Source organism: Nesoenas mayeri, assembly GCF_963082525.1.
Source record: "Nesoenas mayeri genome assembly, chromosome: 2".
NCBI lineage: Eukaryota > Metazoa > Chordata > Aves > Columbiformes > Columbidae > Nesoenas > Nesoenas mayeri.
Genome location: NC_137543.1, coordinates 110466489 through 110480974, shown reverse-complemented (window position 1 = coordinate 110480974; position 14486 = coordinate 110466489). Strand labels below are relative to the sequence as shown.

At 36.0% G+C, this 14486-nt stretch overlaps 1 protein-coding gene across 1 annotated transcript in view; it reads right to left on the bottom strand.

The window, feature by feature from the left end:
• The window catches only part of SUGCT (succinyl-CoA:glutarate-CoA transferase), a gene marked incomplete at both ends in the record, with an annotated part of 360317 nt that overhangs the window by 307411 nt on the left and 38420 nt on the right, over window positions 1–14486 (bottom strand). The window contains 2 exons of the mRNA XM_080338492.1: window positions 3056–3199; window positions 11615–11706. Coding sequence (XP_080194618.1) covers window positions 3056–3199; window positions 11615–11706 — 236 coding nt within the window. The remainder of the gene's footprint in view (window positions 1–3055; window positions 3200–11614; window positions 11707–14486) is intronic.

Genomic DNA, 14486 nt, shown 5'->3' with positions numbered 1-14486 from the left:
ATATTCTAACATTCTCTTACACTTCTATAAGGCATGCAGAAAAGTGACTGCACAGACACAGATGGACAAGTGTATGCTAGTGTTTTTGCTATAAAATAAACCAAGTGGTTTGCAGAGATTTCTAATTATTTAACTGCTTTCACCTGTTGTTGTCGTTCTGTGGTTTTGTTTTGGTTATTTACCTTTCTGACATTAGCCATCAATGCTGCCTAATGAAGACATACGCATAGGCCAGCTTCACAATTCTCAGTTCAGATGAAGAGATGGACAGAAGGCGCAAACATGCTCCTATATTAGCTCAGTGCATGAAATACTGACAAAACCCGAAAGTTTCATACAGGTCCCAGCTACCTTAACACTATTAACAGGAAGACAACATTGACTTCTTGTTCTCTTTCCCGCTCAGAGAAAACAAGATTCCTTTTTTCCTCATCAAAAACTACTGCACTCCAGTGAAACTCACACTGAAGGAAAAGTTATCACAATGCATCTGTTTGACCTCTAGATCCTACCATTAATCAACTGCAACAAGAACCTAACAAACTAAGAGTCTAGAACTTTAGACTCCTTATTGTTTTGGCAGCATCCGTGAGAGACTTGAAAAGGCTATTCTTTTCAAACATTCATCACATGAGGAAGAACTAGCTTTAGATATCTCAGCTTGGTATGTAAACCCATAATCCCTTTGAAAGCATGGATCTTTCAAGAACCTGATTGTATCACAGTGATGATCTAACTTCCTTTTAGAAAAAAAACATTACCAGCAGAATTACGTTTTTTACATTAATTTTTAGATTTGTGCTACCCTTTCTTAGCACACTCACCCTTAAAGTAACCATCAGTTTTGTAAAAAGAAAGATGATGAACCAGGAAAACTAGATGTTCTCAGAGAGACACAGCTGTTAGTTACCTTATTTGTATTGCCTTCATTTTAACATACTGTTAAATAGGATTGATCACATGAGTTTATTTTTGGTACATCAGCACCTCATCCATGAATGTTTTTTCCAATTTAATAAATGTTGTTGTTACAGTCTTGGGCCAACACTAATTCAGAGTGAAGTGATAGGGTTATCTAAAACAAAGAAGCTGTTTTCTGAATAATAGTTTATACTCATACTCTGTTCCAAAACACAACTTCAGTGTAATTTACCCAACACAGAAGTAAATAACACCATTTGTTTTGCAATAAGACCATGCATGTAAGGAGTAACTTCCTCATAACTTTTACATAACTATAATGTGATAACAAATGCGGAATGAGCTAATGTTTTTTTAAAAAAGTCACTAAACTGTCACTTCACCGTTTAGTATTTCTTCAGCTAAGCACACACGAGTCAAACACCACATACCATGCTTTGTTCACTAACATCTGAGTCTTCATTCCCTTTCCTGTATATGCCAGTGAATGGCCTAAAGGATGATGACATGGACTTCAGATGGAAATTTTGCAATATGAGAATACATTTGTGCATAGCCAATGCTATCCTAACCAAGGAAAAGGATTCTAAAGACAAATGAGATGACAAAGTAAGGTGAAATAAGAGAAGAGAGTTATAGCAACATTTACTTTTAACTCTTACTCTCAGCATTTGATAAAATATCAAACAATCATCAAGAAAGCTCAATTAAGAAAAGCCAAAAACAGTGGAACAAGGAATCAAAAAGTAACATAATTACTCTGGAAATTAATATAAATTACAAGAAGTCCTTTTAATAAAATTAGAAATGAAAAAGATCAAGAAGCAGCTGCCATAATATAAAACACTATGATACCTTAAAAAATAATTCTATATATACACAAAATATTTAACAAGAGCTCAACATACATTTAAAATATTTTTCTAAACAGCTTATTACATATTTCAAATACATACACAACATTTACAAATGTGATGAAGACTTCAGTTCTTACAAACACTTCTGAAACAAATGAAAAATCCTGTGTTGATTTAAGCCATGGCTTTCTCTCCCTTCCAGATCTGATTTCAGTAGGTATTTAAACAAGCACAGTAGGTAGTAAAACAAGAGCATCTTCAATTGTTAGTCTCAATCATTATTATCACACTTATATGTGGGAAAGAACCTTTGGAGGTCATCTGGTCCGACCTCCTGTTCACACCAGGGCCAGCTTTTTGCACACTGGGCACTCTCTAATCTCTTAAACGTACTGACAAGTATAATGTGAAGAATAATACAATTTAATAAAGACAAAAATAATGAAGTATTGTAGTAGCTTTGATTAGTACTGCATACAGCTTTTACGTACGTTCTAAAACATACACAAAAATTCCTATGCACCACATACCCAGTTGCTACCAGCAGATATCAACATCAGCAAGGCAATGTTATCACCCTATCACACACGGCTCATACCAACATCACTTTCTTTCTGTGAATTAAATCATCGTACCAATGGTGCCTAAATGCTCAAAGACAATTTAAAGTTCTCATTGTTTGTGGTATACAGTATTTCTTTCACAATCAAAACATCTTTGTGTTCATGATTTTGATGACATTTATCTTTCATGTACCTCAAAAAAATGCTGTATCTTCAAGCTTACATTACTCTTTAATTCCCAGAGGCAAAAGACAGACCTCTTGGATTTCATTATTTTGACACTTGAGTGATACTTCATTACCCTGGGTGATTTTTTCATAAGTAATTAAGTCACTCTGGTAGTTATATCACCCAGTGCAAAGGCCTCCCTTCCAACAGTGGTTTCACCATTTATGCATGTCTATCTCAAATTATCTACTACAACCATTACTTACAATCTCAGGGATATTATGAACTTTGATTAACCCATGTTTTCAAATAACATGGAGGTCCTTTGTAAAAAGTGAAAACCAAATGTAATGCAGTAGTAAGTAGAACCACATCACATAAAATGGTCACTACCAGAGTGGCAGAATAAGGAAACTGCGATTAATGCCATTATTGTCATTATTATTGTTGCCATTAGTTGTACTAATTTGCATTAATTTACATCAAAATGGTATTCTCAGGTTCAAACATCTACACAACTAAAAGCAATTCTTTTAAAACTCCTACCTGAGATGACAAGAGATTGCAGTCAATGTGCAGTCCTTTCCCCGTCTTATACCTCTGAAGCAAACCAGCCATAATAGCTCCGTATGTATACAACCCAGTAGCAAGGTCTGTCATGGCTACTCCTGCTCTAACTGGCTCACCATCCTAAAGAAAAGAGCCCAAAACAAGACAAAACAAAACACAGAACCACAAAAACAACGACAAAAAAAGAGGCAAAACATTACCTTTTGTTACTTTTTGTTATGATATAATCTACACAAGACTCACACAAATAAGTTTTTACATGCTTCTGCATTGCAAACTACAAGAAATTAGTATCTCTGAGTGAGCTTAAGTATGAAAACTACCATTGAAAACCAGATATTTTTACAGTATCTACACAATGCTGTATTTCACAATGCTGCAGACTGCAAGCTGTGAATGATTTATTATGCTACCTTTTCCCCTAATAACATAATGCTTCAACTCACCAATGCGGAAAAAAAAATATACTGTTAGAGACAAGAGAATCCAGTGAAAACTCATTTTTATTAAGACTAGAAGCCAAAGGTCTAAATGATTTCCATAGGATGCTGACCCAGGTGCATGTCTGCTTGAAAGGCAGAATCATATTGCTTTGCTCTTCTCATTCTCTTCCTTCTCTCTGGCCCTCCCTCAGCCCAATAACAGTTTTGTATTTTCCAGTATACACAGGCCAGGTTTCTAGTGGGAAAAGAAAAACAACTTTGCTTTGTTTACACATGTACACATTACACATGTAAATACATGCGAAGTCTTGACCTTCTGACCAATAATCACTGGAAAGTTGGTGATTCAAATATCCTTTTTCATTGTGTCATCCCTTTTTCTGGCATTACGGGAAGAATCTTCCTTTTACACCATGTGCTTCAGAACTTCCCTAATCGTTGGCATGAAATACAGCCCCTCTGCATCAATGGCAGAATAAACTTCTGATTTCAGTCAAGGCAGGTTTTTACCATAGAACCTTAAAAGTACTTCTTCTGAGACATCCTCCCATCTCCTACTCTGAGAAGTTTGAGGTTGGATGCTCAGATCCTGACAGCAATTGCCTGCCCTGAAGTACAGTCCACGAACAGCAGTACAAAGCTAATGGGACTGTTTCAGATTTTCCGCACCTAAGTCTATCATAAGCCAACCTAAAATCAGTAAAGTCAATAAATAATAACTGCTTGTCAAAGTTCCCATAAATGCCTTTAAACTAATCTAGCATAAATTCAATAAAATTGAATTTACAGAATTACTTTAATCAGTCATGTCAAAACTGCTAAGTGTAATCATATCTTAAGATTGCAAGAGAGTTATCTTTATTGAGAATTATTTTTTTAAAAGTGCCCTGGCTTCACGTAAATTTCAAACTTTTCTTCACCTTTTCTTTTTCTTTTGCACTCCAACAGGATTTAAATTAATTCTGATATCAAGTCATATACAAGTTTAAAAATATTTTAAGAAAAATAATATTATATTGCATTATCTGTTGCATTAATAGGTCAGTTCTGGGATAAAAGGCTGTAGTACATTATTTTCTATGTAAGATGGAAAATCTGCTCTTCTATTCGTATCATAAAAGTGACCAAAAAAATATAACATCTGTATCAAATATGACTATTTTTTTTAAAGTCTCAGTTTCAGTTGCTGTCATTCAAACTGCAGTAATGATTAGTCTGTGACTATCTATAGCCTAGATATTAAGGATGATGTATAAACCACACATCATTAAGATGAACACTGCTTTAGGAAGTACTTCTTATATGAAGAATCTCTTATTTCTTCCTTCTCTGCACTTTACACTAAGCTACTTCAACTTCCCCATGGAAAGGGCAAATCTCTTCCATCTCTTTATCACTCTCCTTGTACCCAGCTCTGGGGAAAAACAGGAAAGGAAATTCTTTATATTTATACATGTAGGCCTGCTGAGAAAACTTATTAGCACATGTGAAGGTTTTTGGTCCTCAGAGCTATCATTGAGAAACACAAATGAAAAATAAATATTTCTCCATCATATTATCTGCTGCAAGTTCTCAATTTGTTAAATTGTTCTTTCTTCATTACAACAAAGACATTGGGATGAGAAGAAATCAAAAGGACTTTAGATTTTGCAAATAGATGTGCAGCAACATCCTTAGTTGGAAAACACCTCCCACTGTTTTCAAAGTGTCATTAATTGCACCCTTGACAAAGAAAACTACACTTCAAAGATATGAAAATCAGGATTATTTTAGTAGATTGTTACATAAGAATTTGTCTTCTCAAGCCTCGATTCTGGCACTTTCCTCATCAAGTACTGAACTAGCTAATGCTTTAAAGCAAACACTTCCTTTGCACCAGTAAAAAGTTCACCTTTATTTGTAAAAATCCTTTCACAATTTCCCCTCATACAGCACTCCTACAAACTACTAGCACTATACTGCTATATGATTTTTAAGACATTGGCTTTACTTCATCCTAACACTCCACAATCTATAATTCTGCAGCAGTCTACATAATTTCTACTTTTCCTTAGTCTTTCTACCAAGATCCATGAGCAGCTGCCATTTTTCACGCTTTAATCAGCTTCTCATATCTACCTGCAAAATAAACCAGCCTTTCTGTGACAGGATATACAGCTCTAAGCACTGTGAAATGGATTCATTCAAATTTTCATCTCTATCCTGCAGAACAAGGGATATGAAGCTACTTTACATGAAGGATAAAGCTTCACACACTCAGAAATACCTTCCTTCATTGGTAAAATCTCTCATCACAGTCAGAGTTTGACGGGACAGCTGTACTTCTGTGTAGCTAACATTATACTAGTTCCCTGAGCAAAGGATCTACACAGTACCTTCCATTCAAGCAAGCTACTTTAAAACAAACACCACTACCACTACCCTGCCAGCAAAAAGTGATACATAATTGTTCTGGCAGAAGGACAAAACATAGCCCTAGTCAGGGAAAAAGTGCTTTAAGCAAACAAAGCTGCCATGGAGGCTCAAGGGCTGGGTTGAATCCTAATTAAGGGCAGCACCAGGACATTCCCTTTCCTCATTTGGAAAGATGCAGATGCACTCCAGTAGAGCAGACCTTTCCTTCTGTCAATGCACATTGCTCAATCTTAATACCAGTTTCTACTTTTATTCCTAATTTTTGCTGTTTGCTAAATTCCTTACAATTTGTCAACACATTCTGGGCCCAGAGATAGCCACAACACATTTTGGAAACTTCCTTCCCCAAGTCTTTTCTTTGCCCTTGGACATAATTTCTCTTCCCAAACTTACATCAGCAATATAAAAACAAACCATTAAAAATTGAAATTGTTCTGAAATGACATACTTAATAAAAATATTTTAAGTCCAGTAGTCTTTACAGATGGGAAATAGCTGCTGAAGCTAATATGAACCAGCAATGGCTATATTTTTCAACAGCTCTGAGCTATACACCACGTGCACTCTTGTTGCAGTTGGTTTGGTTTTAAGCTGAAAAAGGGTCCCTTCGGTATTGTAGATCCCAATCATGTCTCACTGTTTCATGTTCAGTAAAACAAAAGCATTTCTTCAGTTAGAAAGAAAGTTTACTGAATAGACCACACCACCATACAGATACCCGGAATACTGAAAATTGTGTGCAATAGTCCTGTTGGAGATGGAAGGGAATTGGTATGCAAAATGGTTTTTATTTAATTTCAAGCTGTTGCCTTAATGAGTCATAGAAATTTTCAAGGGAATATTCATCTGGCACTGATGTATCGGAACATATTAAGTAAAAGCTTTCTATTCATCAAATATGAAACTTGTATGTGGTGTTAAACCAGGAAATATCTATAAATTATGTCATCCAAGTCAATAAAAGTGTCAGTGTAAACTCCGTCCTTTTAGTATATTTGAAATTATTAAAAAAAAAAAAAATATATGTGGCCTGAAGGATCTACTTTTATTCAAAATGAGTTTGTGGTACCGGTTTACACAAAACAGATTCCCTGCTTATTGCTTGTAAATTCTCTTAAACACACTAGAATTTCAAATTTCACAGGTGTCATACATTTCTAATACAGAAGTAATCAAGTACATGCGTAAGAACTTGAATTTCATGCAGGTTTTCTGCATATGAAAACATGGTGTAGAGAAAGCATTCTACTGAATGTGTTTTGTACAATGAACAAAACCACTACTGGCACAAATGCGGTTGTTTGTGCCTGTAATTTTGCAATATTGCAAAAGTTTGATTTTAAGGTTCAGAACTTTGCTCAAAAGCATTTCAAAGTAATCAGCGTTAGGTCGTTTCAGTAACAAGTATTTCCTAGGGGAAAAAAAAAAGAAAAGCAATACATTCAGAATTTCTTTATGCAGGAATCTTCCCTCAGATCTTAAAAAAATCAGAGGTATAAAGTATATGATCATGTCTCCCACTCAAGAGGTTTACACTGTTTGCCAAATGTGGTATTATTGTGTATCTTTGATGCATTCCACATTTGTATTACAGTATCTTTATCTCCATAATAAAAAGATAACTTGGATAAAATACACACATATTAGTCAAACTTCCATCCTTTCCACTGTGTTCTCTTCACTGCCTCAAAAATAATAGTGTTACATGAAATACAAAGTACTGAAGAACATGAATGTTACATGTATGACACACTTAAAGAAAGTCTAAGTTTTGCTCAAAATCATGTGCTGGTAATAGACTGATTTCATGGCTTAATATTAAGACTTTACTGACTGGAGGCATGGCCTCAATACCCAATAAAGTCATGTGATCTGCAACAGTACACTGCTTTCTGAGACACTAAAACAGAAGCCAGATAGTTATACCAAACTAAAATTCACAACATGAAACCTCTCTAACCTTAAATGGAATGTGCATTGCTATTAGTTCTATCCATTTAAAAAATGACACATACAGAACATAATTTAAGTGTTCTATTATTAAAATGATTTGTGAGGAGCTTTAAGTACGTATTAACATGCCCCAAAATTAAGCACCTCAGTGATATATATAGAGGCTTTGTTGCTGCTGCTCAAATTCCTTATAATTTGTCTACTGTGTCAGCTGATACCTTTAAGACTATCCTGCATGCACATTTGATGGCTTGTTTACTGAAGGGAAGTTTCCACAGAGCACTGTTATACCGATGTTGTTATGCTGAGTATCTATAGCTACTCCAATGCAATACAAACCCAACATTATCTGTTATAATTTTTTCTCCATATTGTAAGACTGGTATTTTCAATTTTAAAGAAAAAAAATAAACATACTCTAGTTTACTAGGGTATGCTTCCAATTATCGCGTTACTTTTAGTATATGAATTCCATGTCATCTGGTCAACAAATAATTCAATGTTTAATATAGAAAAACAGCATGAAAAAGTAAGATTCTTTTTTCTTCAAATGTAGAACATGGAAGATTTTACTATTAATAATACCTTGTTATTTTAAAGTTACTTTCAAACAAACATACAATGATTTTAAAGTCATTTGAGTAAATTTTCATTACAACAACAAAGGCAAACTGCTTCTTTGGAGTCATTGGTCACTTAGGTCTTTGAAACAAAAATGTCCCTCTATACATCAGAAAATGGTTTTGTGATATTGATGAAATAATATATGACCAATTTCAAATAAAGAAAAATAAGAAGCAAGTTTTAGCATGTTTATTTTAATCATGCAAGAGAATGACTAAGTTTGAATGAGTTGTTAAAAGCCCGCCATGAACAGACAGAACTGTTAATAACAATGATTAAATTATTCCTATCATACATCGCCTCAAGTCCTTGTGAGGCAATGTGAACATCTAGATTTCCAGTATAAATATTAATACAACCTTTTATTAAAATCCATCTTCATAATGGCCACTGAAGAGTATCCACTGATAATACAGCTTACAGGTACTTATTTAGTATAACACTTGTATGTCCTGTTATTCACATATCAATGAAAAGCTTTACAACAGTCCTGTTTTTTTCAATTTTTCAACATACTTTCCTTTATTCATGTAGTGCTAACAACATTTGCCCCCTTCTAACAGCTTATATTCTCATTTAATTTTCTTTGGTATATTTTGAGGTGTGCATTTAGTTTCTGGCATTGTATTGCAAGTACTAAACTTTACAGATACCAGAGTCAGAATGTAAAGATTACTTATGCTACAGTTACTGCGATCAGTCATTGGTTTATGTATATGCGCATTCTACATTTGAAGAGAAGTATCTGTAAGGAACGCACTCAACTTGATGTCTTCTTGTGTTCTGAGATGGGGTATTCTATGGGTATGTGTCGTGGTTTAATCCAAGCTAGCAATACAACCACGATAGCCACTCACTCGCCCCCTTTGCCATCCCCATCGCCCTGCCAACAGGGTAAAAAAATCAAAAGGAAAGGGAGAAACTTGGATTGAGATAAACACAATTTAACAAAATAACAAAATAGTAATACACTACTAGTAAATATATATATTAAGCAGAAATAAAAGATACTCAAGGCAATTCCTCATGAACATGCTGAGCAGCCAGTCCCAGGATAACAGCACCTGGTCCCAAAGTCGATCCCAGAGAGTGAAAAGAGAAGAAAAAAGGGCAGAAAGGCCAGATGTCTCTGCAAAATGGCAAAAGCCAGATTAAATGTCCTGCACCAAAAACTCCTCTGGTTCTGACAAAAAAGAGCAAAGATAAGAGAGCAAACCAAAAGGTCTTAACTCTCTTTAAATAGAAAGCATGACACTAATGGGATGGAATACTCTTACTGATCAGTCTGGATGTCAGTCAAGCTCTGTCCCATCCATGTCCCACTTCCCAGCTGCCTCACATCTGTGGGCAGAGCTCAGAGTGTCCTTGGCTCTCACACCAGAGCAATTAAAAACATTAGCTCTGTGTTATCTCTTGTTCTCAATTTAAGTCCAAATAATGAGTGTGCTAGCTATGGAAAATAAAGGTTTCTAACTGCATGAAGAAAATTAAGCCTTTTTCAGTCAAACCAGCACAGTACGTATCATTAATATGGCAGCAATGAGCAAACAGCCTTAGGACACCAGGGACAGCATGTTTCAGTTTTCTCAGTCAAGCAATGCTTGACCTTTTTTTGTTTGTTGTTTTTGTTTGTTTGGTTTTGGTTTTGCTAATGGAAAGAAGGACTCTGGAAATATAATTGCCACAAGCAGAGTTCTGATGTTTGCCATTGTTCTCAGTAGAAAACAAGTCTATTTGCAGAATATCAGTCCTACAGTAGAGTTACATCCAGATCAGGCATGGTTAGCTTTCAACAACCTACTCAAACACAAATATCTGACACTTGAGTACAGAAACTTGATGAAATACTGGTTTACCTAAGGCATGCAATTGTCATACTCTAAAGATCTGTTTCCAGAGTATCAGGACCACCACCACAGATGACTATCTAGTGTTTATGAAGCATAGAACAGATCTGTAAGACTGCACCACCTGGGAAGCAACATGTGGAGACCACATTCCCTGCATCTTTAGGTGATTCAAGACAGCTTAGGTAAATGGTTATTTGACTAGCACTTTTCTGAGCTCAAGACACACATTCTAGGTATCCCTGGAATCCAGATACAAAACTACCTCTCTAACACTTCCTGCACTAGTTCAGCTACTAAAGATCTTGGACATCAGTGGGAACAGCAGCACAATCTTTTCCAGAACAGAACCACAGAATGGCTGGGGTTGGAAGGGACCTGTGGAGATCATCTAGTCCAACCCACCTGCTAAAGCAGGTTCACCCAGAGCAGATCACACAGGAATGTGTCCAGGTGGGTTTTGAATGTCTCCAGAGAAGCAGACTCTACAACCTCTCTGGGCAGCCTGTTTCAGTGCTCTGGCACCATCAAGGTAAAGAAGTTTGTCCTCATACTCAGATGGAACCTCCTGTGCTTCAGTCTGTGCCCTTTGCCCCTCACTCTGTCACTGGGCATCACTGAAAGGATTCTGGTCCCATCCTCTTGACATCCAGCCCTGAGATATTTATAAACATTGATGAGATCCCCTCTCAGCCTTCTCTTCTCCAGGCTGAACAGATCCAACTCTCTCAGTCTCTCCTTATAAGAAAGGTGCTCTGGTCCCTTCATCATCTTCATAGCCCAAACCACTAATGGCATCTCTCTGCTCATTTTCAGGCAGGATGATTGAAAAGACAGTTTGTCAGAGTTATCTGGATGGCTTCACAATTCCTTCTTTTAAAGAGGGAATACCAATACCAAAGCATGGGTGAGATTTCCCACACATGTAGGGTTCCATCATCCAGGTGGCAACAATGTGTCTGTAACAGCTCTTGAAGTGACTACAAGTGGCCAGAACAGGTTAGCATAAACTCTCAGTTTATCCACTGGAGATTTAGGATACCACTTTTCTTCCATTTTTTGTTTCTTGGGCATTTGCTTTGCCTGGATTGAAATACCTGAAGGACATAAGCACTACAATTTTCTTAGATTACCAGAGATAAGACCTCTTGTTGGACTCAGGAGGGCGTGTATAACAGACGTGTTAGTACAGGCTAACTTACTCCATGCAGCATCAATTTTTAGCATATGGTACAAAGATTTTTTTAACATACCTCATGACCTGTGATATGCATGAGACCAGAAATGGCAGCTGCAATGGAGTCATATCCACCTCTCTGAACCATTGGACCAGTCTGACCATAACCTAAAACAGGAGAGAACAATTAGTAATTCAATCAAGGACAAGTACAACATAAACACATATTACTATTTAAGTACAAAAAGGAACCAGCTAGTATTTCTCATCAGCTTTTTTTCATAAGTTGTCCAGATTGTGCCAGCAATGAATGCTATTGTATTCTATTTATTCCTGCACATATTTAATAGTAAACAGTTGGATTGGTCCTGTGCAGGTTGATGTGTTTCATCTTAAATTCTAGTCAGCCTCCTGGCCCTGCTATGTTTCATTCACTTTGGATGAGATTCCTTTTTCAGTTTGCTGGATTAGCTGAGGTGGGATTCAGATATCATTTCAGAGGCTCTGTGGTATCTCTACAGGTCTCCTGCTGCTGTCCAACAAGGCCCACGTTGTCTGTATTATATCTCCACTCTGCCATAAAGATATCTTGCATACCTCAAATGATACTAAAACCATTACACCCTCGTTTAGACACATTAATTGCTCCCCTCTTACTTCTCTTACTTTATTTCATATCTGAACAGCACTATCTTCAATATAAAATACTGTTCACAACAGAGGGCAAGGCTGGTCCTTCCGTGAGTACACACAATGTGTTTGCAAAGAGTTAGTAACAATGAAATGCAAAATCCAAGAAACTTTTACAGAACTACATAAATACAGTTTTGTTCAGGTATAGATTTAACTTTGAATTAACAGCTGTAGCCAGAAGAATGCTCTCTTGCTTTTCCCTGCTTTATTTCCTCATTCTCTCCCAACAATAATCACAAAATCTTCTAGTTAAGAGTGTCTTGCAGGATCAAATTAAGAGGTTACAAACTCAAATATCAATCCTATTCCCCTACCAGCGATTACTGCTTGTCAGTCACAGTATAACCTGATAATTTAGGGCTGAAGTTGGAGGCAGTTCATGTACTGGGCCTATAAAATATAATGACTTTAAGTGGCCAGACAGCCAAGTCTGGTTCTTTGTTATGGAACCAGTGACCACTAACACAGAGAGGACAAGTCAATAGGGAAGGAGCAACATGTTTGATTGCTATTATTAGACCTAATAGAAACTGTCAGAGCACTTAAGAATCAGATTTAACACCCTCTCATCCTCCTCCTCAAAGAAGGAGAAAATTAAAAAGCTCTTCTCATGCTTCCTTTCCCTTTTCAGATATCTCTAGGAGAAACCCTCTGATTACAGGAGCAAACAGTCAAGAGAAATTTGTCACAGACAAGATTCCTAGTTTGGTTGGTACTTTTAAGGCAATGTTTCTGTATTACTCTCAGCTGTGAGGACAGTATTGAAAAAAACAAACACGTATACAACAAGATAAAACTTCCTGAATCTCCTAATTCATTTTAATTGTTTTCCCAGAATAATCTTCTCTATATACAGACAGTCTGGTAGACGTGACAGTCTAAACATTGGCTTTGTTGATTGCAGCACACTATTAAAAATCATTCCTCACTGGGGTAATCTTCCTCAGTTCCTCCACTTGGATCAATGATGTTAAGTAAAAAATTCATAAATGACCTCTACTGTACAGTACAAGAGAATAATGATCACTTCAAACTGGAGTTATAGCACTTTTGTCACTCCAATTAATATTTAGTAAATCATACCAAGTAAAACAATAACCCCCAGCCATACTGATTATATCACAAACTGCCTTAATTACCTGATTTTCTCCTCCAGACACCAGACCCACATCACGCAAAGCTGAGGAGAAACTAAACTTCTCTACTCAGTGTCACAGAGAAGATCATGCACAGCCAGCACACTGACTTTATCAATGTAGACTCAAACAACATTTTTGAAGTTTCATCACTTTTCTTATGGTCAAATCTGTATCTTATTGACTTCACTACTCAGAAGAGAGAGCCCAGCTTTATTCCAAATCATGTCTCTGACAACAGCTGACTGTGAAACCCTAAAGAGCAACTGGTGACCATTCCTTTCATATTTACACACTTCAGTTTATAGAAAACAGCGTTTTCTTTTTCAAAAATAACGGGAATAGCAAATAAAATATTGTGGATGCACCCAAGAATGCTTTGGAGGCCTCTTGGCATATACAATTTTCTCATTGGAACGAACTATAGCATTAAAACAATTCAAATGTGTGGGGCCACTTCAAAAACAAAATCTTGCTCAATAAAAAAAAGAAAAAGAACAACTCAAAACATCTTTATTGAATAGTGAAAAGCACATTGAAGTAAGTAAGAAATTATGTACTGGCCTCAATTATTAACAAAGAAAAGACATCTCAACACATTTACTCACAAAAATGTTTTCATAAACAGAAAACATCTGAAAATTAAGCATTTAGTATGTAAATACAACAACTATAAAATGCTTTGCAATTGTCTTCTGGTAAGGACAAACACTGATTCTTCATACACTGTATTCAAAAAATGTGATGAGAAAAAAAAGTCATGCATTTTTCTAGTGGTATTTTAGAAATACATTTTTTTAAGTCTTTTTTACACATTACAACAGCCTGGTTTCAGAATAATAGTTATTATTTAATGGTTTTCTGGTTAAAATTATAGGTTCTAAGGAGTATTTAATTAGTTTTCACAGGCTACAACAGATTAAAAAGAAAAAAAAAAAAAACAAAACCAAAAACATTATTCTGCTTTTGATCTGAAAACTGAATTGACAAAGCTAGTGTGGGGACAAAAGCACCACAAATTGTTTGCCCCAAGAATGACAGACATATAAAATGCCTGGAAGAAGAGGTAGCCATCTAACTGTAAGAGTTAAGTCACAATTTGATATTACTACAAATGAA